This window comes from Python bivittatus, unplaced genomic scaffold, assembly GCF_059951505.1.
Source record: "Python bivittatus isolate LINGU-HERP-01145 unplaced genomic scaffold, Pbiv_v1 ctg000020_np1212, whole genome shotgun sequence".
Lineage (NCBI taxonomy): Eukaryota > Metazoa > Chordata > Lepidosauria > Squamata > Pythonidae > Python > Python bivittatus.
In genome coordinates this window covers 79172679-79197027 of record NW_028277030.1, presented here as the reverse complement: position 1 = coordinate 79197027, position 24349 = coordinate 79172679, and the positions used below count along the sequence as shown (strand labels likewise).

The window sequence follows — 24349 nt, the reverse complement described above, 5'->3', positions numbered from 1 at the left end:
TAAATGTTTATACTACTTAATTTCTAATTTATATATATGGTCATAGTCTAATCCAATTAATGTTCTCTGAGAAGCAATTTCCATGGTTTTCAATGTGACTTACTCTGAAGTATGTGTAAATATCAGCCTTTTAGCCCACTCTATGTATTATTTACTCAGAAGTAAATCCACCAGGTTCAATACAACATCACCCCATTCATTCAATATTACGTCTGTATTTGTATGACACACCCATATTTAAGTGAACTATGGTTTACTTAATCCAATTTTCTGAATACACAGGACATGAATTCACAAGACATGAGCCATGAAGATAAAAGAGTTGGTTAGTCTGTAATTCCATGTATCATCCAAATAGTCTACATATCATATAATTTCATAATTGCAGAAATAATTCATGCAAACTGATCTTAAAAGAGATAGCACTACTAAGTTTTAATAATCTCCAACTGAATTCCTCATTGATAAAACAAATGTGTACTATTTTCTCCTTTTACAACTCCCCCAAAGTTAATTTTTCATAGTATCAAATCAGTTTGCTAAATAGAGTTGTATAGTATTTGCATAATAGAAGCAAAGTAAACAATATTTATGTTCAGGAAATAGACTATCCTCCTCAGCAACCTGTATTTCCTATCTTTCCATTATCATCTTTTTTTCCAAATTAACCAAAATAAATGAAATAGCCTCTGTTGTTATCAATTCAGCAGTTCTGATTGGCTAAAATTAAGTCACTCCCCCATGTGGCAGAATATTCTGCATATATAGCAGAACTCCTAAGATACCCTTTCCTGAGTTGTGCATGTGCTGCTTTCACAGGCTAATCGAGGTGCAGACTGTATTAGGCCTCTTCCATCATCCAGAGTGTTGCTGTCTCCGTATCCCAAACACAACCTAGTAAGCAAAGACTGATACACTGGATTTTAAGGGTGGATGCAGCAGACCCAAACCTTCATCTGCGGTGTTCATACGCTCTATAATGTAAGCTAGCACAACTGTATTTCGGGAGGGTGTTGGAGAAAACGCCCCTGGCAGGGGAAGAATTCAGAAGGGGCAGAAAATGTAGTTGAGAGGAAATGGGGGGGGGGGGGGAAGCTAGCCAAACGAGAGGTAAAGGGCCAGAAAAACAAACCAGCTGGTTTGTTTTCCCTCCTTAATTCCAGCCCTGCCTTTCCTTCGTGTTACACCATCAGAATTGCGACTCTCCCAGTGGAAGTAGGAAGGGCCCCCCCCCGTCCCCACTCTGCCTCCTCCTCCCTCCTCCCTCCATTAGCCCGGTTCCCTCAAGAGCATCTAGGCCTCTCTTCCACCGTAGTATTGCAGAAGAATGGAAGCGGCCGCGGCACCCCTCCCTGCTCTCAGGCGACAGGAGTCTCTTCCCGCACCCCCTCCTCAGAGTCCCAAGACAGACCTCGCTGTTAAAAGCTTTCACGGCCTCCATGTTGTGGCGGAGGGAAAGGCTAGAGCCGCGCTGAAAGGGGGTTGTTCTCCGCTGGGGTGACGGCGGTCGGCTTCCTTCACGGGCCACCGGGCCTCGTCGCCATGACGGGGTGGCGGAGGGGCAGGGGGCGGACGGGTCAGGGAAGGGGGCTCCTCCCTACTCCGCTGGGCCGCCCCAAGGCAGGCTCCGCTGGCGCTGCAGGGACAAACACGCAATAGCTGCGGCGCGAGCACCAATATGGCGGGCGGGAGGGCTTTTCGCTCGCAGCGGCGTAGTTCCCTCGGAGAGCAGCCGAGACGCCGGCCAGAGCGGCTCCTAGCAGGCGAGCCGTGGAGAGGCGCGGCGGCCACCAGCGAGGGGAGCGGGCAGAGTGTCATTTAGGGTTTCTCCCGGTGCCCTGGAGAGGGTTCCGCGAGACACGAACTCCCCTCGCAGCAGAAGGGGCGGTTCTGCAGCGGGGTGAGGGGTGGAAGTGGCGGGGGGCCGCCGCCGCCGCCGCTTCCTCTCCTGTCTGGCCGCAGGTGCGGGCAAAATCGGTCGTCCTGCTGGTAGACCGTGGAAGCGAATGGGGTCCTACGCTTTATTTGGCTGTGGAGCCTAATCGAAGATAAACTCTGCTTCTTTCCTGTGGATATTCTGGGGAATTTTATTGAAAAGATGTATGTACAGGAAAGAAAGCCTTTCTTACTAAAATACCTTAAATGGTGCTTCGGAAAGCGAAGGCTGCCCTTGCTTGAGTTCAGTAGAGTTTATTTCCAGTGGTATGGGGTTAGCATTGATTGATTGATTGATTGATTGATTGATTGATTATGTGGCATCAAGTCGGTGTCGACCACGTAGATAGACCTCCTCCAAGATGATCTGTTCCCTAGCCTGGTCCTTCACGTCTTCAGATGGGGCGCCCATCGCCGCTGTCATCGACAGTGTTGATCTTTGGGCTGGTGCTTTTCTTACTTGCTGCTTACAAGCACCAAAATGACTTGGATCCCTAATATCCCTTTTTTTATGTACAATATATGGCTGGTCTTACCTTGCTCCCAGCCATAATTTAAACAGCCTGATTCTGCTCCTTTGATAAAACATTTTGTTTGCTTGTTTATGTTTTTTCCCCCTATCGGTTCTCAGAGACTACCTGGACAAGTCCCTGCAGTTTTCTTTGCAAGGTTTTTCCGAAGTGGTTTGCCATTGCCTCCTTCCAAGGGCTGAGAGAAAGGGACTGGCCCAAGGTCACCCAGCTGGCTTTGTGCCTAGGGCGGAACTAGAACTCACCGTCTCCGGCTTCTAGCCTGATACACTACACCAAACTGGCTCTTAAACTGTTTATTCTTAATACATCATAAAGCCAAAGCTTGTAAACTTGTTCTTGGCCACACTCTCTTCTGCAGAGATGAGATTGCATATCCAGTGTAGCCTTAATCTGGGGGAGAGTTGTAAATACAGTCCTAAAATTTAATAAAACCGAACAAAACACAGCAATCAGACAATTAATTTTTTTTTTAATCTGAATTTGGCCAACAGCTCTGGAACTCCTGGGTGATCCTATATTCAAGTGCTAACCAGGATGGATTCTACTTAGCTTTCAAGATAAGCTAGGTGTTGCCATCTGCTGAAATCTAGCTAAGTCAGCTCTAGATATGTATCCAGTAAACTGTTCATCAGAAACTAGGCCCAGCTTTATGCCAGTATAGTGTGATAATGATACTCAAGGAATGGCCAAAAGCATAGGATGTGGCTAAAGTATGGGGGTGAGGCACCTCTGGCCCTCCAGATGATGTTGAACTTTAATTTTAAGCATTCCTCACAACTGTCCATGGAAGTTACAACTAAAGGACATTCAGCAAATCAACAACTGGATGATCGTCTGCTTGCCCCACTTGAAAATGCATCAGATGCACTCCAAGCTACTGCTATTAAGAAGATGTCATTCTGATACTGCTAGTAACCTAAGATTCAGTTATCAGCCCAACTGGCTTCTGTTCATGAATGGAGTAAAGGGTCCTTTTATCTGCCTGGAACAGCAAATTATCTTTGGCCAGCCAAGACGGTATACTCTGTGTTATAACAGCTAAATAGCATAACACTTAATCAGACCTAGACTTAAGAAGTAGATTCCAGCTAATAGAGTTGTTCTTTTGGATCATCCACTTGATAAATGCTTTACTGCCATATCAGTAATTTTCCTACTGTCATTTCCTACTTGAATTAAGAGCTCAGCAGGACTGTAATTCTAAACATGTTTATCAGAGAATATACCCTATTGCATACATCTGACTTTTTTTTCCTAAATAAAAGATTGCATTGTAGATTTTACAGGCAAGCCTTTCTCAATCAACCTCTCAGCAGCAGGGGAATAATGTAAGGCCATAACTGACTATGGCAAACAGTCCTTAATATTTATTCATGTATTTATTGTGGTTTTTTTGCTAGATTTATATCCTGTTTTTCCTAAGAAACTGAAGACAGATTATATAACACTGCATCCAATTTTTCCCCCCACAACTCCTCTGTGAGGTAGGCTGGGCTAAGAGAGAGTGACTACTGTAGCCTAAACCTTCCATGACTGAAGGCAGACCTGAATCTGGGTCTCCCCAGTCCTAGTCTATCATTCTTAACCACTAACACCACACTGGGGTGTAAAATACAATTTTAGTGCAGAGTGTTATTTTAGATCCAGACAATACTGTGACAGATGCTGATGAAGATAATACAGAACATTTTAAATGATTTATCTGGAGGACAACAGCTCCATCTAGTGAATAACTCTGGGCAGCAATAAAATGTTTGTTATATTGTATGTCACTTAAAAGAGCTATTATTTTAAAAGTAGTTTGATGCCTTTCAAATTTTAATATAGTCTATAGTGGAACTAAAGGTTTTCAGAAACAGCAATGAGAGAAGTTTTAATATAAAAAACTATTTTTTAATTTACCACTTCTTTGTTAAGGAGAAACTATGCAAAATGTTGATTTCTCTAAATAGAAAATGGATGGTGAGCAGAGCATTACCGTTCCATAATTCAGAGCAAGAATGACAAGGAGGAAGAGGAGGAGATTTATCTAGTAGTTGTGAAAAAGAAAGGTGTTTGCATGATAAGATACATCCATTAAAATATTCCCAATTGTTATAGAGGCAGAAACCCTCTTTCTTTCTTTCTTTCTTTCTTTCTTTCTTTCTTTCTTTCTTTCTTTCTTTCTTTCTTTCTTTCTTTCTTTCTTTCTCTTTCTCTCTCTCTCTCTCTCTCTCTCTCAATCTTTCTTCCTTTCTTTCTCTTTCTCTTTCTCTTTCTTTCTCTCTCTTTTTCTTTCTTTCTTTTTCTCTCTTTTTCTCTCTCTCCTCTAAAATATAAAGAGAATTATCTAGTGAGAAATTGGTTGTTTTATGGATATAATATCAACATGTATTATGCAACCATATCACCACTGTGGAATTTTGAGGGAGAGCAGATTTATAGCTAAATCAGTAGTGCCGGGCTTCAGTCATTTGGAAGTACACACAGAACAATGGACCATAAAATGGTATTACAAACTGTAAACCATTTAGAGTAATTTCTGATTACAGCAATATATAAGTCTTTATTTTATTTATTTATATAGCTGCCCATATCACATAAAAATGACTCACATACATAGAAACAGTCACAACCCCCCCCCCCCCAAAAGCATAGAAAGCAAGAGAGGATGATATTAACCACAGTAAGGGAGCCATCGCAAAAATCTCCCTGATCCCCTGGGAGCCCCAGGCCTGATCACATGGCCAGGTCTTGAGGGACTTGTGGACTGTTGAGAGGGATGGAGCTAATCTCACTTCTGGGGAGAGAAGGTTCCACTAGGCAGGTGCCATGGCAGAGAAGGCCCGCCAAATGGAATTCCCTGGCAGACAGGACCAGTAGCATGCCTTTTCGCCAGACCTGATGGGGCGGGCAGATGTAATCGGGGAAAGGCAGTCCCTCAGGTAACCCAGCCCCATGCCATGAAGGGCTTTAAAGGTCAAAAACAGCACCTTGAATTGAACCTGGAAGCAAACCAGCAACCAATGCAGCTTGTGGAACAGAGGTATAACATGTACCGCTTTAGAGGCACACATAACTGCCCACACTGCTGCATTTGCATCAGCTGAAGCTTCTGGATACTCTTCAAGGGCAGCCCCACGTAGAGCGCATTACAGAAATCCAAACCATTACAGGTGACTAGGGCATGAGTGACAGTGAGCAGAGCCCCCCCCCCCGCCTTTAGTAAATAAATAAAAGTCTGCTGTCATTTTATTACATGCAATGACAGGAGGGATTGTGAGCTCAGGAAACAATTTTTCTGCCATTTCCGATTAAAGTTATTCCTGTAAAAAGTAAAAAAAACATTTAATTTATCCAGGATATTTTTAACTTGTACAATTACATGTAAGAGATTTAATTTCCCATATCAATGAAATAGTTCCTCTCCTAGACCTTGAAGTTCCAAGAAATGTCGCCCATGATGGCTGAGCAAATATATATTAACTCTTTTCTTTTACTCTACTAGCTGTTTCTTTTCTTGCACAGAAGGATAACAGGACAACCAGGTATCCTGATTTCCGGAAAAGTGTCCTTTATGAGAAAGCATCTTTTCTTTAAAGAATAGATGAGACGTACACTGGTCAAAAAGTGACAAATTTAAATAACTATAAAATGAGACAGCAGAGCTTTAAAATTGTCCATCAGATATAACCTATATAACAGCAGACTGAGATGTATAATATTTTAATTTAAATTATACCCATTACTTCTACATTTGCATCTGTACATACACATAAATTTGAATGCATGTCCTTGAATTCTTATTGCAATGTGAAACCCACATCAGGTCTACCTCAGACTGTAGGATTGACCCAGCTGGGCAATAAATATGAATCAGGTGCTTCTTATCATGTGATATTAACTTCTTCTAGTATCTTCACTATAATTAGGTACATCCCTAACTAAACGGAATCTGGCTTTTTAAAAACCCTTCCTGCTTGTGTCATTGACTTGTTGGCAGGAAATGTTGTTGATATGACCAAAGAATGAATAGCTGGCAAGCACAGAAAAGTTCTTTTGATTCCCTTTTTGCCCTATTCATTTGTAATCAGCTTCACATTTACGAGATTCTAGCAGAATGTTGTTTATATTGCTTTGAATGTCAGGTAGCTCTTATTTAAGGGTGAAAACAATGCATCCTCAATAGCGAGGCTAAAGGTCATGAAGATTTTAAAAAAACAAAACATAAAAGTGGGAACAACTGATATGTTATCCATTCCCTAGCAACTTTAAAAGAATGTCATGACGTTAAAGATGTTAAAGGTCTGAAGTGGTAAGAAGAGAGACACCAGAATGTTATACAAAGCTACTCCAACAATAGCAAGCAGATGTTAATGGCATAGTAATATTAATTTGAAGCTACCTCTATCAGCATCAGAACAGGTGGAAGCACCCAGCCAATCTTCGTTGATTAGAAAATCTGATTGTATGTTAGACTGGAATATTTTAAAAAATCCTGGAAGGAAGCAATGGCAAACTGTTTCCATTTGGATGCTAAGAAAACTGCATGACTATCTATGGAATCACCAGAAGTCAAGTTTTATTTGATGCTGTATTTAAATTTGCCAGGGAAGGAGGTTGCTAGCATTTCCTTTTGCATGGTACCATCCCAGGTATTAAGATGTTGATCAGATGATGGTGCTTGTCTCTCTTCTTGGGGGGACAGAGAATGAATACTGGTTGGTTCATAATGTATGAACATTACATTTGCAAACATAGAAATGACATTGCTCAGGATGTCTTGACACCAGCAGAAATCTGCAAAGAGTAAAGACCATCAGTTTCAAGCTACCATGTGAAGAAGGTGGAAACACTGGTGGTGTGGAAAATGAAAGAAAAAACAGCTTTATGTTTTTCTAGCTGAGACTCTCTTGTTAAAGGAATAAAAAGTCACATGCTGGGTCTCACACATTCACATATAAGAAAAGCATACCTATTTATTTCGCTAGGTGGCAGTACTTGTTTTGAAACACAGCAATACTGTATTGCGTGCAAGGACGAAAAGGTTGGGTACATGGTTGAAAAAGTTACATGCAAGGAAGAGGGAAAAAAATTGGTACTGATTCACAAAAGGACCAAATACAAATTACTTTCTAATCTTACCTAGGAAAATCAGGACAGGTGTACAAATTGATTCTGATACAATTTGAACCACAGATATTAAATTTGATCCAATGTGAATGGTTTTGACCTGACTAAGGCATCCAGTTTGATTTGATGAGTCTCTCCAAAATATTTTGTCCTGAAACTGATGAATCTTCAAACTGAAGCTTTGCACAGCTCTAATAGTCATACTACTTCAACACAGTTCCTACATGGTAACATGACAATGTGAATTTGCCCCAAATTCTCCTTGGAAATAATTGATTCAAACTGTGAAATAAGAAGAGTACATTGTTTTCACTTAAATTCTCCAGTATCCTTCAATCTTGCTTAATCATCTATTGTTTCTGCCCACTTAAAAACACGATACTTTATAAAATATTAAAGCCATTATCTCACCTGTGAATTCTCAAGGAGATATATATAAAAGGGATAAAATGTCACTATGCATTTAAAAAAGAAAGAACATGAATAATAAGGCATCTCTTCATAGAAAGGAACTGCAGAGGATAATACAATAGGTAATGGTGCATGTGTTCTGCAAGCTTACCCATCTAAAAGTTATACTGTAATGCAAAACAAACTAGCTCTTGAGCCAAAGGAGAATTCAGCAACTTTTTCCAAATGCGTGACATATTAAGAAAATACTATGCAATACTGATACTCTTGTACAACCTACTTACTTTAAAACCAGGCTTTTGCCAAAAGTCCTATCCAACTGCACAATATGCTGTCAATTCCATTTCAGGGTTCTTCTGGATTGGAACAACATATAACTCCAAATACATAAATAAATCTGCAAACTTGTAATGACAGTACCAGAATACCACGAGGCATCTTTGACTCAATTAGATATTTCAGCTTAAAACCATTAAGGGCTTTAAAAGCCTACAGCAGGACTGGAAACTAGGTCCAAAGTATATTTGATTGCCAGTGCAGAAAAATCAAAACTAGTCTGTTCCCTTTAATTTATTCTCACCAGGAGGCAACCCACAGCATTCTGCACTAGCTGCAGTTTTTGCATTGTTTTTAAGTGTCATCCAATGTATATCTTTTTAGAGTACTGTAAGCAAAGCCACACTCTTCCAAAACCACAGCAACGTCCATCTGAATCCAGCAAATGGTTCCAACATTCCAGGGGCAAGATACATTTTTTCCCTTTTCTGAAATAATGCTGAGATTTAGCTTGAGAACTTTCAGTGTTCCAACGCCATGTCCAAATCTACTGACCTTTTCTTCACTAGTGCTTGTAAAGGCCCTTTACTCAAAACAATCTAGTCTCAATGGGTTTGTTTGACAGGGCATACACAATTGGTTAATGGTCTATGCGGTGGAAATCTACTACACTTCTCAAATAAATGGGAAGAAGAGCTTTTCTGACTGAGGGAAGATACTATAGCTAGGCCATACCAAAGAGAGTAAAACTCATTTGTGAAATCCGCACCTTCCTTTTTTGGGGATTATTTATTTTCAGTTCTTTGCACCTAGAAGGATCTAAAATCAATTTCTGCTAGAGAGAGCGGGGCGGGGAGAGACTCACATAACTTCACTCTCCAACTTTTTTCTTCAGCCGCTCCATTTCACACAGTCTTTCTCCAATTTTGGATCAGACCAGCAGCATGTCCCCCAGCAACTGAGGTTGTGGGTATCCCCACTAGGGCTCCAGTCCCCAACACCTATATACTAGGCTGGACCAATAGGACTGCTATCTCTACATTTCCCACAACAACCCTAGCTAGTAGCCAAGTCAACTCAACTCTTGACAGCACAGCTGCCCTTCAGTGTGACAGAGTTCTTTTTGAACTGGAGATATATTTTAGTTTGAAAGGGTGGCAGTTGACATAGAGAAACAAAACAGTGGAGGCTTTTATGCTTTTTACTATTTACAGTGAAGCTATTTACAACAGGTATTTACAATAGGTATATACAACACAATCCGGGTGTTCACTGGTGTCAGGTTTCCTCCTAAGTCTCCCTCCCAAAGACTATCCCCCTCTAGCTCTCCTGCCTCCTGCCCCTTTTCTGGGCTTATGAGAAAGTGAAAAGAAAGGAACCAGCTGAATTTACTGTAGTGTGCTCAGTACAGCTTGACTTTCTCCTGGATCTGCTCAGCTGAACACCTACTGCTTCTTCACTGGGGGAAGAACCTCTCTCAGGGTCTTCTGCCCAGTCATTTCCCAGAGACCAGGGCTTCACCAATGACCAACAAACCCCTCCTTCCCATCTTGGGCCTTGAAAGGTGACGATGCTGTCTACAGCCAGCCAGGTCCCTCCTTCCTGTCTTAGATGAAGACGTCCTCTCTCTGGGTCTTAATTTCTATTCTTCCAGGGAAGCCACCCACAGACCTTTCTTCTTCCTCCCCTGACCAGGAACCTTTCTTCTTCCTCCGTCAACTACTCTGCACACTCACATAAGTTCACTCTCCAAATTTTTTCTTCAGCCACTCCATTTCACACAGTCTTTCTCCAATTTTGGATCAGACCAGCAGCATGTCTCCCAGCAACTGAGGTTGTGGGTGTCCCCACTAGGGCTCCAGTCCCCAACACCTACAGTATATACTAGGCTGGACCAATAGGACTGCTATCTCTACATTTCCCACAACAACCCTAGCTAGTAGCCAAGTCAACTCATCAGCCCTCTTGACAGCACACTTGCCCTTCAAGGACAGAACTGAGTCGCTTCTCCCTTTTTCTCACTCCAGCAGAACAGCAGCCAGGTCAGGCAACTAAAAACCATATGCCACAAACATAGAGATAAAAATAAATAAGAAGGGGTCAGAGTGCAAGAGATGGGAAACCTTTTTATCTGAGATCCTAAAATGCTGTTGCTCATCAGAGTAAGTACCACTAGGTCGAATAGAAAGAGAGAGAGAGAGAGGATTCTCCAAAGATTTTGAAACCAAAGCATTTCACTCCCCAGCCTCTCAACAGACCTTGCAGTGGAGAGAACAGACAGGGCATTGCAGAACTGTGGAAGCTGTTTCCAGGACTGCTTGGCTTATAATACGTTGCTCTAAAAAATATATATCTCTGAACAAGGGGTTGAAACCTACATTGTGGTTACTTATCCAGGAGAAAAGACAATTTAGCTGTGGAACATTGTGATACAGGCAGAGGTAGAACTTACATGTGAAACTCCACAGAGAGTCACTGAAAAAGCCATTTTCTCTGGGTTATAACCTGGCAACTCTGGTTTTCAGAAACCTATCCCCCCACTTAAGTCTTGCTCTGCTGCCCCATGATGGTGGGGTGGGAGTGTTCCTGGGAGGAATGCACAAGGAACTTCAGGAGTGTCGACCAAGAGTGTGTTCTCCCAGCAGGGTCAACCAAGATATGAAGGTCATCCCAGCTGCCCAGCAAAACGAGCTGGTACCTATATAAGGCAACTGTGACCTAGGAAGATTCTGGAGATGGATGGTCATTTAAGTGAAAACAGCAAAGGCATCATTTCATGCAGGAGAAGGCAAGAGGAGACCACTCCTGTATTTTACCAAGAAAACCACATGGATAGACAAAATAAAGTGACTGACAATATAATGCTGGATGATGGGACACTCAAGTTATATAGCATTCAACATGCTACTGAGGAACAGCTGAGGATCTTTTGGAGTCCTAATGGTATTTATAAAGCAGCTAAATGCCTTGGTATATCTAGTTGCTGATGTTGCTATGCAAGAAAAAATTGGAAGCTGCAAAGACAGAATTACTGTGGGAACATGGAATGTAAGAAGCATGAATATGGGAAAGCTCAGTACAGTAACAGTTGAAATGAACTGACTACACATTGACATCTTAGGCATCCCAAATTTGAATGGATTGGAACTGGATGCTTTCAGTCAGAAAACCATACTGTTTACTACTCAGGGCATGACAAACAAAGAAGGGACAGCTTTGCCTTTATAGTCAGGAAAGATATGGCAGAGACAGTGCTTGGATATAATGCTATCAATGACTGAATTACATTAATTAGACTTTGTGGATCGCCATTTAATATGATGGCTATCCAAGTTTATGCTCCAACCACTGACGCAGAAGAAGAGGAGACAGACAAGTTCAATCTGAAATTGACAGAACATGCACTTTATGTTGCACTTTACAACTGCATCACTTAGCAATGGAAATTCTGGCCCCAATTACCATCATTAAACAAGAATTACCTGTATGCTGAATATATATTAAGGGAGGCCGGATTGGAAGATGAGTGTGGTTTTAAAATTGGAGAAAGAGATATCAATATGCTGATAACATCACTCTGATAGCTGAAAAAAGCTATACCTAGTTAAGTTAAAGTTAAAAAATATTCAGGCAAAGGTTTTCCCTGTGATACTCTATGAAAGTGAAAGTTAGACTCTGAAGAAGCAGGATATGAAGAGTATTGAACTTTGGTATTGGGACATACTCTTGAGAATACCATAGATAGCCCCCAAAACAAATGGTTCATAGGACAAATCAATCTAGAGTTCTCATTTGAGGCACAAATGGCCAGGCTCATATATCATACTTTAGATACATTATGCGAAGACCCAGTTCTCTGGAAAAGTCTATAATGCTGGGAAACACAAAAGGGAAGAGAAGAAGAGGAGGATCAGCAGCAAGGGGGATGGACTCAATTACAGCATCCGAGGGTGCCGTGGCAAAGTTCTTGTAGCCAGAGAGGTGGGGAGCTGACTCATGAGTAACAGCCAACAAACACTGGGCTCCAAAGATGCAGAAAACCTGCTGCAGTTTAATTCTTCCCAGACCCTTAAGCATTCAGGGTGAGGAGTTGAAAACAAAACAGTCTCTTTGGAGTGTCCACAATCTAAAAACCATGCATACAAAAGAAAAATTCTCAAACATAAAATATTTAAATTTAGGGAGAAAAATGGGACAGGCAGCAGTAGTTTGAGGCTTGATATCCTCCTTCGTACCAGCCAACTCAATGGGCATCCCAGCCTCAGCAAACAGGCAAATCCCTACTTGTGAAGACCCTGGCCCCTTCCTCTCCTCACGTAAGTTCCAGTAGAGGAACCAGCTCTGTTTAGGGCCTGGCAAATGAGCCGGGTCCCAGCCAGGCAGCATGGACAGGTGGGGGAGTCTGTCCATACAGGTCTTGATAAGGGTAATTTCCAGCACTTCCTCTGCAGGCTTCTCTTAGTCATAGTTCTCTGGTATCTGCCATCTTCCTCCAGCTTCTTCTCTAAACCAAAACCTATACCCACACTTGCCCTTTCGGCAGAGCAGCCTTAAGCTGAGCCTGCAGGCACTTACAATCAGGAGCTGTGGCTTACTTATGAGGAGGCTGGTGTTTTGCTTTCACCCCAGGTGCACCATTGGAAGACCTGACGGGCTAGGTTAGGGATAGATGATCATGGAGAAACTCTATCTATGAGACCGCTAAAGATCAACACTAACCTGATGGAACATAATCAGTTCCCCAACACAGTAGATTTCTGTGGCTCTCTTGAAATAGGGTAGGAACTGCTGCTAATCTTTGATTTAAAAATGAAAGACCTCTACAGAGCTTATAAGTAAATAAATGATGTGATTCTTATTTCCTGTTCAACATTATAAGCTCTGTTCTATGTATCTTCTTGTTCATATTATCTCACAGTGTCTCTTTATAGAAAGTCATATGCCAGCATCACTCCATCATAGAATAGTTTTTAAATGACAACAGGGCAATCATGATTAGGTTTTTTTTCTTCCAAAAATAGAAGCAGAAAGAGGGGATTTTTCTTTGAAACAGTTGTTTTTTTGTCTCCATCAAAGATCAAATAATATGCACAGTAGTTACTTTAGCTTCTGTACTTTAGATTCCGCTAACCGCAAAAATGCAATTCAGGCATAACACTGGTAGATTCTTTTTGTCCACTAGCTAGACACATAAGGAAAGTACTAATGTTTGAACATCCTTATAGGCAGGGTAAAACAGAACTTTAAAACAAAAGGTTCATGTTTTCATTGCCCATAATATTATTTTTTGCAGAGCTTTTCTTGAGAGACAAACAGGATGCAATTTTAATTGCACAAGTGCAACTACAGTATTTGTTTAATTTAAAAAGCAGCTCCTGGGAGAGAAATCAGAATTAAGATCACATTGCTTGGAGCGTAAGAAATGGTTTTAGGGTGGGGGCTATGGGAATTTCAGTGTGGAAGAAAGATCTCCATAAACCCTCCTTTCCCTGCAAGCTGCAATCTCTCTCTTAACTGTCAGTTCTGAGAAATATGGATATTGGCTGGTGTGGGTCTTCCGGGCTGTGTGGCCATGTTCCAGAACCAGCCATCGTATTCTGGCTGTGAAAGCCTTCGACAATATGGATATTGTTTATTTTCGTCCAAGCATTATCTGTGGGTCTTTCCCTGCTACTGAGTTGGTGGCCCTCCCCAATGCCAATCCTTATCCTGTTTCTTTTGCCTCTGCTTCAAGTTGCTGTGGTCTCCAAGCAAATGGGTGACAGCACTAAGCAGATTTTACATATCTTCAGGTTGTCCTTGGAAAGTGTCTCAGATGCTATTTTGTCACCCATATAGTTAAGCTCAACTTATTCATTGGCTGGAGGGTGAGATGAAAGCAATATAATAATGGGGAAACAGCAGTAAAAAAAAATGCAGTCAGGGCATATTTGTGCCATGGTTAAGAGTAAGTGGAAACAGGCAGAGATAGATATATGACAACTCCCTAATACTGAGTTAGACTCATGTGTGCCTCATCCTGCATGGGATGAGGCCATAGGAGACCCTTCAATGGAATGCTGTATGCAAAATGAAGCAAAGCAAAGTGAAAATCATCACATACCATTCATACCATGAAACCAATAGGGTCAGATCAGGGTCATGATGAGTTCAGGGATTAGCTGGCCAGGAGGGTATCCCTCTCTGGGATTGTACTGATTGATTTAAAAATGAAAGACATCTATAGGGTTTATAATAATAAATATTATTTATTTATAAAATGTTAATAACAGCAATATAATATAATATATAACATATACAATACAAATAAAAATAAATGATGAGCTTTGTGCAAAAGCCCTTTTATGTACAGTATATCTTAGTGGGAATCACCTATACTTTCCTGTAAGCCAAAAATTAATAACCTAGCCATGATAGAAAATTTAAGGGAAAACAATATAGACATATTCATTGTCTGAGACCAGGTGTGATGAAGGGGGCAGCAGAATGAAACCCGCACACATTGAGAGATTTGGACCCAGATATTTTGATATCTAAAATGGACTGGCAAATGTTCCTAATTTCTCACTGGAAGGCTGTCCCTCTCAGCTTTACCTACTGGAATATTGGCAAAGATAAAATGGGAAGAATTTTGGCTCCTAGAAGAAAGGCAAAATATAGAAGTAATAACATTAAGAGAAGAAAAATGAATAGGGCAGTACTTTGAAAGTACTGTAATTCAGAAAAGGTGACCTGAGGTGCATAGGAGCATGAATATGGCATCAACCTGCAGCTCTTCAAAGCAGTTGTATCTATTTTCAGGATTGCCCAACCGCTCTGTGATCCTGGGAAAAGGATGCAGCTTCTTTAAAGAGTTGTAGACAGGCACTCCTTTTGACCTCCCTCATACTCCAAAGCATTGCACAGCCTAAGAGATAAAAACATTAATTGACTTAATGTATTATTAATTGTTCAAAATATATCCCCCTTTCATGTACAGTGGCCAGCTGCATGCACTGTTGGTGCCTATAATTAGTTATATATAGGTAGTCCTTGACTTACAACCACAATTGGGACTGGAACATCTGTTGCTAAGTGATGCAGTCATTAAGTGAGACGTGCCTGATTTTACCACCTTTTTTGTAATGGTCATTAACTGAATCACCATGGTCATTAAGTAAATCACACAGTTGTTAAGCAAGTCTGGTTTTCCCCATTGACTGCTTGTCAGAAGCCCCTGGAAATGTTGTAAATGGCAATCACATGACCCCAGGATGCTGCAACCATTGTAAATACATGCTGGTTGCCAAGTGCCTGAATTTTGATGCCCACAGCGACCATGGGGATGCTATGACAGACATAAGTGCAAGGACTGGTCATAAGTTACTTTTTTCAGTGGCATTGTAACTTCAAATGGTTGCTAAATGAATGGTCATAAGTAGAGGACTACCTGTATTTACATGTACATGCAATAAAAGCAAATTGGAAATATATCTTATTGAGATTCCAGGAAGGAAGCTAATTCCTAATGACTAGGACTATTTCTTGTATCTCTGTCAACATTTGAAAAGGATACCTTTTCATTTCTTATTTTGCTGTTTTTAACCCCAATATGCAAGCCGCCTAAAGTTACTCCAGTGATTGAAACAGAAATTAACAATTAAATAAAATATTTTTCCTATCCCTAGGCCTCACTTCTACTATATAGGCAAGCTTCTGTGAGTTATCTCTGTAGGTCTCTACCTTTTTTCTCTCTATAGAATGATTTTCCTTCCGAGGACAACTCTTTACAATTGATAAGAATTGAAGACCTGGTAGGTAGTCCTCATTTAGCAACTACAATTGGGACTGGCAACTCGGTCGTTAAGCAAAGTCGTCGTTAAGTGACTGTCCTTATGATCTTACTTCAGCTTTCCTTTGCTTTACAGACCTGCGAAGGTCATAAATGCAAGGATTGGTCATAAAGTTACTTTTTCATCACCATTGTAACTGCGAACAGTTGCTAACTGAGGCAGTCACAAAACAAGGACTACCTGTATTTTCTAAAATCTTACATAAAGCTTGCTGTGGCTTCAGCACATTCAGAAGTAAATGGTAGCTCTGAGAGGCACTTTGCTCCTGGGTCTTAGGCAAAGTCTGTGCCTAAAGGAACTCCTGGATGTTATTATTCCAGCTATCTCTAATCATTTCTTCCCATCCAGTAAGAACTGGCAGAGTGGGTGCACTTTGAATCCCCCCTGGGAAACAGTGTCATCTATCAGGATCTCAGAGGCATCCTGTTGTCCTCTATAATAATCTTCATCCAGAAATCTATATGGCTCCCACCCTGATGATGTTCCATAAGGCATTGAAAGCTATTTTTCTAGGCCTTGGGACAGAGTGGTTGGTGAGCCCCTGTAAGATTTTGTGTAATATGCAGTTGTTCTTTCCAGACACATATCATTTGGTTCTCTTTTATGTTTCTGCCTTTTATTATGTGAAGTGCCCAGAGTTGTCTGTAGTGAGGGTTTGTTTAAATTTATCTAAATCAATCAATTTTGAAAGCCGGTTAAAGCACCAGCCTAGAAACTGGGAGCCTGGGAGTTCTAGTCCTGCCTTAGGCACAAAGCCCGCTGGGTGACCTTGGGCCAATCACTCCCTCTCAGCCCTAGGAAGGAGACAATGGCAAACCACTTCTGAAAAACATTGCCAAGAAAACTGCAGAGACTAGTCCAGGCAGTCACCAGGGGTCAACACTGACTTGAAGACTATCTATCTATCTATCTATCTATCTATCTATCTATCTATCTATCTTGATAATGAGTAGCATGTTAGTTGATACCAAGGCAAAATCAATGGTACTGAATCCTCACCCACTCCAATACATTAGTTTTCCCTTCATAGTCCCCATTGATCTGTTTAGAATACAAAGTGGCCATTTGGGATCCTCTCCATCCTCCACGGTTAATGCTCAGATGTTTGGAACACCAACAGCAGCATCTGCGGGGGGGGGGGGTAAAAAAAGACAAAATGAGGGTGGCAGCAGTGCAATCAAAGCCCCGCTCCTTCATACATATCAAGGCAAGGAGGTGGGGCTTCAGTTGCCCTGCCGCAGCTGCCATCCTAACCCCCCTCCCCCCATGGCTGCTGCTGAACACTGGTGAAGGAGAGGGAGTAAACAATTCCCTGGAGGGAACAATTAAGTAAACAAGATTTCATCCTATGCCGCTAGTCCAAATTTATAAAACCTGCAACGCTTAAAATGTTCATGTCTCTTATGACCCAGAAACTCATCTGATCTTTTACAAGGGAGAAATATTTGCACAATAAAAATCTGGTGCTTATTTGGGCCACCCCACAAACATTCAAATCCCAGTCAAGTTCCATTCAACAATCAACATGTATGTGAAAATAGATCACCCATGCTAGAGGCATAGAAAAAGACAAATAAAAAGGAAAAAATACCCTCAAGTGCTACAGAGAGCGGCTGTCGATGGACTAAAGAAAGATAACGGAAACCAGAAAAAGAACAACACTCCTGACTTGGACAAACCAGTTGTCCCAAAATGACCATAAGAATGTTGACCCCAGGAGATATCATTTCCATTGAGGAAATGATGGCAAAGTTCAAGTTTTCTTTGTCTAACACAAAATGCAGGAAAGTTAACATGAGAAAGGAGCCCCTTTAAACTGCCACATGGCTTCTGGACAAAGGTCAACAGTTGGGAATACCATACAACTACTAACTTATATAACATACACAGCAGATATAGAGTTATCTGATCTTTTTTTATTGTCTTGCAAAGGGTGGAAATTTCAGGATATCATTTTACAAGGCCAGTTTCATTTTGGAGGAGAAAGAAACTTGGAGACTACTGACATGTTATATTATGAGTGATTCCTGATTATAGAGATCCACAACAGAACAATAGAGCTCAGCCGTGTTTCATAAGCTTTAGCTAATCTCTGTCCATACTATTTTTCAGCTTTAAACAGATTCTAGAGATGGGCTTTTGGGAAATTGCATAAACAGGCAAGCAATTGGAAAATGAAGCAGGGAGTTTACTTTGTTCCAAATCCAGGCAGATTTGCTCATGTTCCAGTGGGGCTGACTAGTGGGACAAGAGGAAATAATTGGACAGGTGCTGAGTTACTTACTGTTTTCCACAACTGCAGACTCATCCCTGTTTCTCTGATCATCTCTGCATGGTAAGTACAATTCCTTCAATGATTTGTTTGAGGAAAAGGAGAAAATCTACCTGTCAGGCTTCCAAGCATGATTCTTCTCCTTAAGAAGAAAGGAGAATGAATATTTCAAAACCTTCATTCAATATATCCCCAAAACATTAGGGCAAAGTCAGTTTTCATTCCTTCTTTTTTCCTGATAACAAAGGAACCTGCAGGTGGCTGTTTGTAAAAGTGTCTCCTGAATCCTTCTCAATCTGGGAGCAACTATTACATTATAATAGGAAGACGTCATAGGAAGGAGTCAACCTGTGGTTTAACCAGTAAGAGACAAACTATATGTAAAATGTTCTGCACAGATAAAATTAACATGTAACATGTTTTTAAAAACAGCATGTACAAGGAAGGGTGCAAGAGCAGCAGGAAGAATGGAAGGGACAAAGAGGAAGAATTGTACCCTTTCCCACTTTGGTGAGCCTGCTCTAAATGACCTCCCTAAAACGGAAAATTTATTTAACAAAGCAGACCAATTGGTGGCAGTTAGTAAAGAATAGAAGGTGGTTAGAGAGTGGCAGGGATGGTTGGGCTATTTTGTTATAAATCTTAATTAGCAATGTTAGATGACAGGGGTATTAGGTGTATAGGTTTAGAATCAGTGTTATTTCTGCTGTGATTGTTAATATACCATGGTGAATATTGATCTTATTGCTTAGGTGTAATAAATAATAATCCTATTGCTTAGGTGTAATGAAACTCTTCTTTCATTTTGATTTGTTAATTTTGATTATGGATGGACTGAAATTTGGTGCGTGTGTTATAAATAACTTGGTTTGTTACTTGGACTGGAAGGGAAGTCTCCACTGATGATAGTGCAAGTAATTCCAGGAGAGAGATTTTCCTGTGAATCACCAGATAGGACAGAGTTAAACCCTCCTGCTTCCTTCCTCCCATCGCCCTTTGCTGCTCTTGGCAGCTGCACTTTCAGTCCACTAAATTATTAAGTAGATGTGGTCTTTATTTTCCATGGCTCTGCTGCAACCACATTCAGAGACCAAATTGATAACCATAGGCTTCTTTCATCGCATTACAGACAGTTAATCATGGATTAAACATGGCCAGAGGATGCAGCACTTTAGAGGCCCCTCATTATCATTTTAGTTCTGATACTGCGGTTGTATTGTGGCTGCGCAACGCTGCTAGTTGCAGTGGGAATCAAGGAAAACTCATGTATACATCAAGGAGCTATGCCTACAACGAATGTATTGCATGGCAAAACCACTTCCATCACTTGAGCTCTGAGAATATTTCCTTATCATATTGAAGAAGGCAAACAAGGCAATACTTTATATGTGAAGATGTCTTTATTCTAATCAAATTTCTATTGATGCACATGCAACTGGAAGCAAATCTGTAATACTTACTCCAGTTTGTAATGCTCTTTCTAAACCTTGCCATGCTTTGCCCTGTTTTAGCCTCCACAATCTTTCCTTTGGGTAGGATGGCTGCCACTCAGAGCTGCTGCGTTTCTCGTTGCAGTCAGAGTCACCAACATCTGGAGGGATCAAGAGATGCCCATCTGTAAACTAGACTGTTGAATGGTCTGAATATCACAAACTATTTGGCCTGATTCTGCAGCTGACTTCTGCTGTTTGCCAAAGTCACAAGGTTTTCTTTCTTTCTTTCTTTTTTTAATGCAGCAATCCTTTCCAATAAGTATCATTTAGGCCTCAGCCCCATAATGTAAAACCTTACTGAAAGCCGTAATGTATTTTTCAGCAAAACAGTTTAGACTCAAGTTCAAAGAAGTGCCAAGTGACCTGGCATCAGTACAAAAGTTAAAAGCATCCAACTGTCTTCTTTCCAAAGTTCTGTTAGGGGATTTTAGCCACTGCCCATCCCTATTCTCAGTTCAGGCTCTTTTATTAAGTATCAATATTTTTTGAAAAGCTGAACCAGTTAAAAGGAAAAGGGCCAGATTTTGACCTCTTGCCAGATCTTCTCTGTAAAGTCTGTATATTTTCCCATCAGCAAGCACTTAACATTAAGTAGAAGAAACAGAGGGTTAAAAAATTTAGACAAACAGGCCACATGCAACCTGAGCATCCACTTGTATTCTGCATTTGATGGGGTTTACATAAGTGCACATGGGCGTAACTAGAATTCTCTGGACCCAATGGTCACCTTTCAAATGGGCTCCTCCAACCAGAGTTAGCAATTGGTTAAAGAGCTAGTGGCTTCTCTCGAGAATTGGGGGAAGACTGTTTTATTTGTATTGTTTAAGTCAACAAATTGGTCCAGAGATTGCAACCATGAAGTCTGCAATATAGACATGTTTGTTATCTCATTCTTCTGCTTTCTTTCCTTAGCTCACTTTCCCTTTTTGCTTTTGCCTCTGCTTCAACCTTCGTTTATAGATAATGGCAGCAGCATGCAGCTCCAATAATACTGAGATATCCAAGCACCATATCCCATAACTGTACTCAGTGAAAGGCTCTAGTCAGAGGCCATTCTTTGCATTCTGACTTATTTGCAGATAGGCATGTCTATCTTTAACATTTGGAGTGTTAAAGATAGGATTTCTCATCGCTTTCATAGCAATTTATTGGAAGCCATCACTCTTAATTACAGCCTCCTATTTTGTCACAGTTAGATGATCTGTTGCATCTTTTTACAGAAGGCTGCACCAGCAGAGGGTGCTGATGGAATTGACTCTGGAATGTTCCTTATATTAATATGCATGGGCCTCATCAGACATTCCCATCACTTTTCTATGAGAAGTGGAAAGCTGAGGACAAATAAATAAAGGAGAAGAGTTAGGTTTGGAGAGCACTGCAAACCTATGTTTCAGCCTTTGCTTCTCACTGTTATGACATTGCAATGGGTGGCAACCAACTTCTTCCTCCATCGCTCAGTCATTCCCTATTTTCATACATGCAACATGATTCCCACTTAGCTCAATGTAGGATGTTACCCTCTGCTAAGGCAGAATTCCCACTAGTCATTTATACCATCCTCTGGAGTCATCCAACCATCATTATGCTGATATAACAGTAATAATATAACCGGTTTATATTATCTCAATGATGGCTGGATGACACTATAAGTCACCACTGGGAAAATGGCCGAAGTGCAGGGAGGACTGAAGCCATGCAGCCCAATGCAAAGTATGTCCTATCAACTTCTATAGAACTTCTTCACGTTTCTAGATGATTAGGGTTGCTGGCAATACGCATTGCCAGACATCTGTTCAAAAATAAGTTTCACTGTTTGAATAGAGCTTACTCCCCAGGTTTTTCATGAAGCTTATTCAAGATTACAGAGTTACATTGCTAATTATGGTGCTTGTTTTGGCTATCAGAACTTTTGCAAATATAGCTATTTCTATATTAGTTGTGAAGTTAGATGGGGTAAGGTGGAATTCCACTTCTCTATTTCTCAAGCCTCCCATGTACCACTATGACCATCAACTGGAGTGAGAAACAGATTTTCTCAATTATTTCCATAGTGCTGCCTATTTATGTTCAACAAAGACTTTTCAGAAAGCATTGAAAACCAAGCTGTCCTGTCTTCAAATATCTTCAGGATGGTGATGATGATTTTGGGGCTACATGAAGGTGAGACCAAAATGTTGGGAGCTGGCCTTTACAGAGACTGCTTGTGAATTACTGTTCTGAATTCTGTGCTTGATGAGTTGTATTTAACCTGATGGTCTACCCTGACCACCTTCCTCTTATTATACAATTACAAGAACTCATATAGCTTAGATTGCTACTGTGAATTATGACTTATCACAGTTAAATATACATTTATTTCTGGTCCACTTCCTAAATTGTCTAATGAATCCAATATTTTTATGGTCATGAAATATTTTCTATCTTCCAGTTCTTGTTCAATAAATTAAGCAATTTGATATTTATTGCTTGAGAAGGATGGGAGCGAGGAAGACACTATTATTTCCACTTATTGTTGTATATATTTGCTGCCTGTGCCTTGGTATAAGCAATCTTCTTGGGCCAGTCTATACTTCCGTTTTAACATTTACAAAGTTGCCTGGTATGTATCCTAGCAAGATTATAGTTTGCACTGAAACAATAATAATTATCCTCAGTTTACACATCTTTCCATCCTGTTACCACTATGCAAAATCTCTCCCGTTCACCCCCTTGCAAAGGAGCTCAGTTCAGTCTATCTATTCTAAAAAGTCTTTAAAGAATTGTCTGAGGCTTTGGGAGGGAGACCCCAAAGATATAGATACAGAATAAATTCACATTCAACAACCTTGCTTCCCACTGCAGCTTTAATTATGAATTTTGACCTTTTAAAGAAACCACTACATGCAGCAGCTGCCACTTCTGTGTTTTTTCTTTCACAAGATCACCTCAAATTCATCTCATTACTTTTAAAAGAAGTAAAATAGACAATTAAGACAGCTACTACAAAACACCTTCCAAATGAATGTCAGCCTGCAAGCTTGATTTCCTAAATTAGTCTTTTATTAACTTTTATTCTTCACTGTCATTTTTAGAGGGAATGTCCACCTATTTATACTAGTGCAAACCATTACTGCAGCAGTGAGAAACTTAGTTCTCCAGATATTGTTGAACTGTTTTCCCAGGACCCCTGACCAGTATGGCCAATCAGAAATGAGAAGTATTGGGAGTTGTAGTTTGGCAATATTAGGAGGGCTACAGTTTTCCCATCTCCACTCAACAGGACTCTGGTAGGGTTGTAAAAAGCCCCAGGTTAAGCCCTGTTATTTTCAGTTAAAATGATCAAGTAGCCAATGATGGAAAAGGACTTTTTCTCCACCTGAATCTCTGGAGAGCTTTCGTTAATTTGAAAACCTTGGCTAGATAGACAATCTGACCTTGCAGTAATAAGATTGCCAATCTTGTAAATAAAAAATGCTGGGGCCTAGGATGAACCTGCTGTGCAGATAAAAAAAAGTTCATTGTATAAATTCATGGATGGAAGAAAACGTTACTACCTGGGTGCGGGAGTAGCTGGTAAAGAAGATGGGGGGTAAGAATGTTCTGAGTAGCAACTTGACAACCCTACAAATGCAGCTTGTATATAAAGTTTCAAAAGCCAACTGTACTTCTAAAATTATTTTTAAAATGCTTGCATTTCAGATTACACTGATTTCTTAGAATTTTTACTTAAACAGCACTAGATTTTATTTCTTATCTTCCTCTTGTCTTCCATAATGTCTTGGACTGCTACAGCTGGGATCAAACATATCTTGGAGTCCTTCTCTGTGAAGCATTTTTATCGAGCATTATTATGTTTGACAAAAAGCATGACATTTTTGCTTGAGATCATGAGATTATGCTAATGGAGGTAGGCATGTAGAGGCAGGGTAGAGACACTCTAGTGGTGCAACAGTTGCTTTTCCTGTACATGCTCAGTGTAGGTGGAAGGTGGAAAAAGATCCATAAAGTACAGACATTGTGTTAAGACAACAGACACCTGCACAACTTCTATGGAAAGTCTGCCAATATTCATCTGCTAATGCCCACAAAACCAGAACACATGTTACCTATGCACAAAGGGAGATCTCCAATAAGATTACTCCATTGGTTCAATTGAGAAATTCTGCCCACATATTTTACATAATGATCAGCAGTGTAGTAGGGCTTCTACAAACCCTGAAAATGAGACCTTCAGTGATGTGCCCCTGTTGTCAAGGAAATGAGAAAGGAGAGTGCCTCTATGAGGAAAACAAACATAATGCTATGGGAATGAGAACCTTTCCTTTGGGACAAATAGCTAATGCTCTCATGAGCAGGCAAGATTCATTGGGCTGTGTAAACCTTCAATATGAAAACATTTCAGCTGAATCAGGCCTTTGCATTGATGTGTGAAATAAAATTAGATATCTTCAATTGACTTTTGCACATGTACAATCACTTTCATTGAACTGAATTTTCAAAATGAAT

The 24349-nt window shown here is 40.6% G+C and overlaps 1 protein-coding gene across 3 annotated transcripts in view; it reads right to left on the bottom strand.

The window, feature by feature from the left end:
• The window catches only part of SCAF8 (SR-related CTD associated factor 8), a 180916-nt gene extending 179192 nt beyond the window's left edge, over positions 1-1724 (bottom strand). For 2 of the 3 annotated variants that reach the window (XM_088142318.1, XM_088142313.1), the window contains exon 1: positions 1412-1724. In XM_088142318.1, the coding sequence (XP_087998444.1) occupies positions 1412-1441 (30 nt within the window). In that variant the 5' untranslated portion in view covers positions 1442-1724. The remainder of the gene's footprint in view (positions 1-1411) is intronic. The other variant, XM_088142328.1, reaches the window with a different exon arrangement.
• Positions 1725-24349: the final 22625 nt, after the last annotated feature.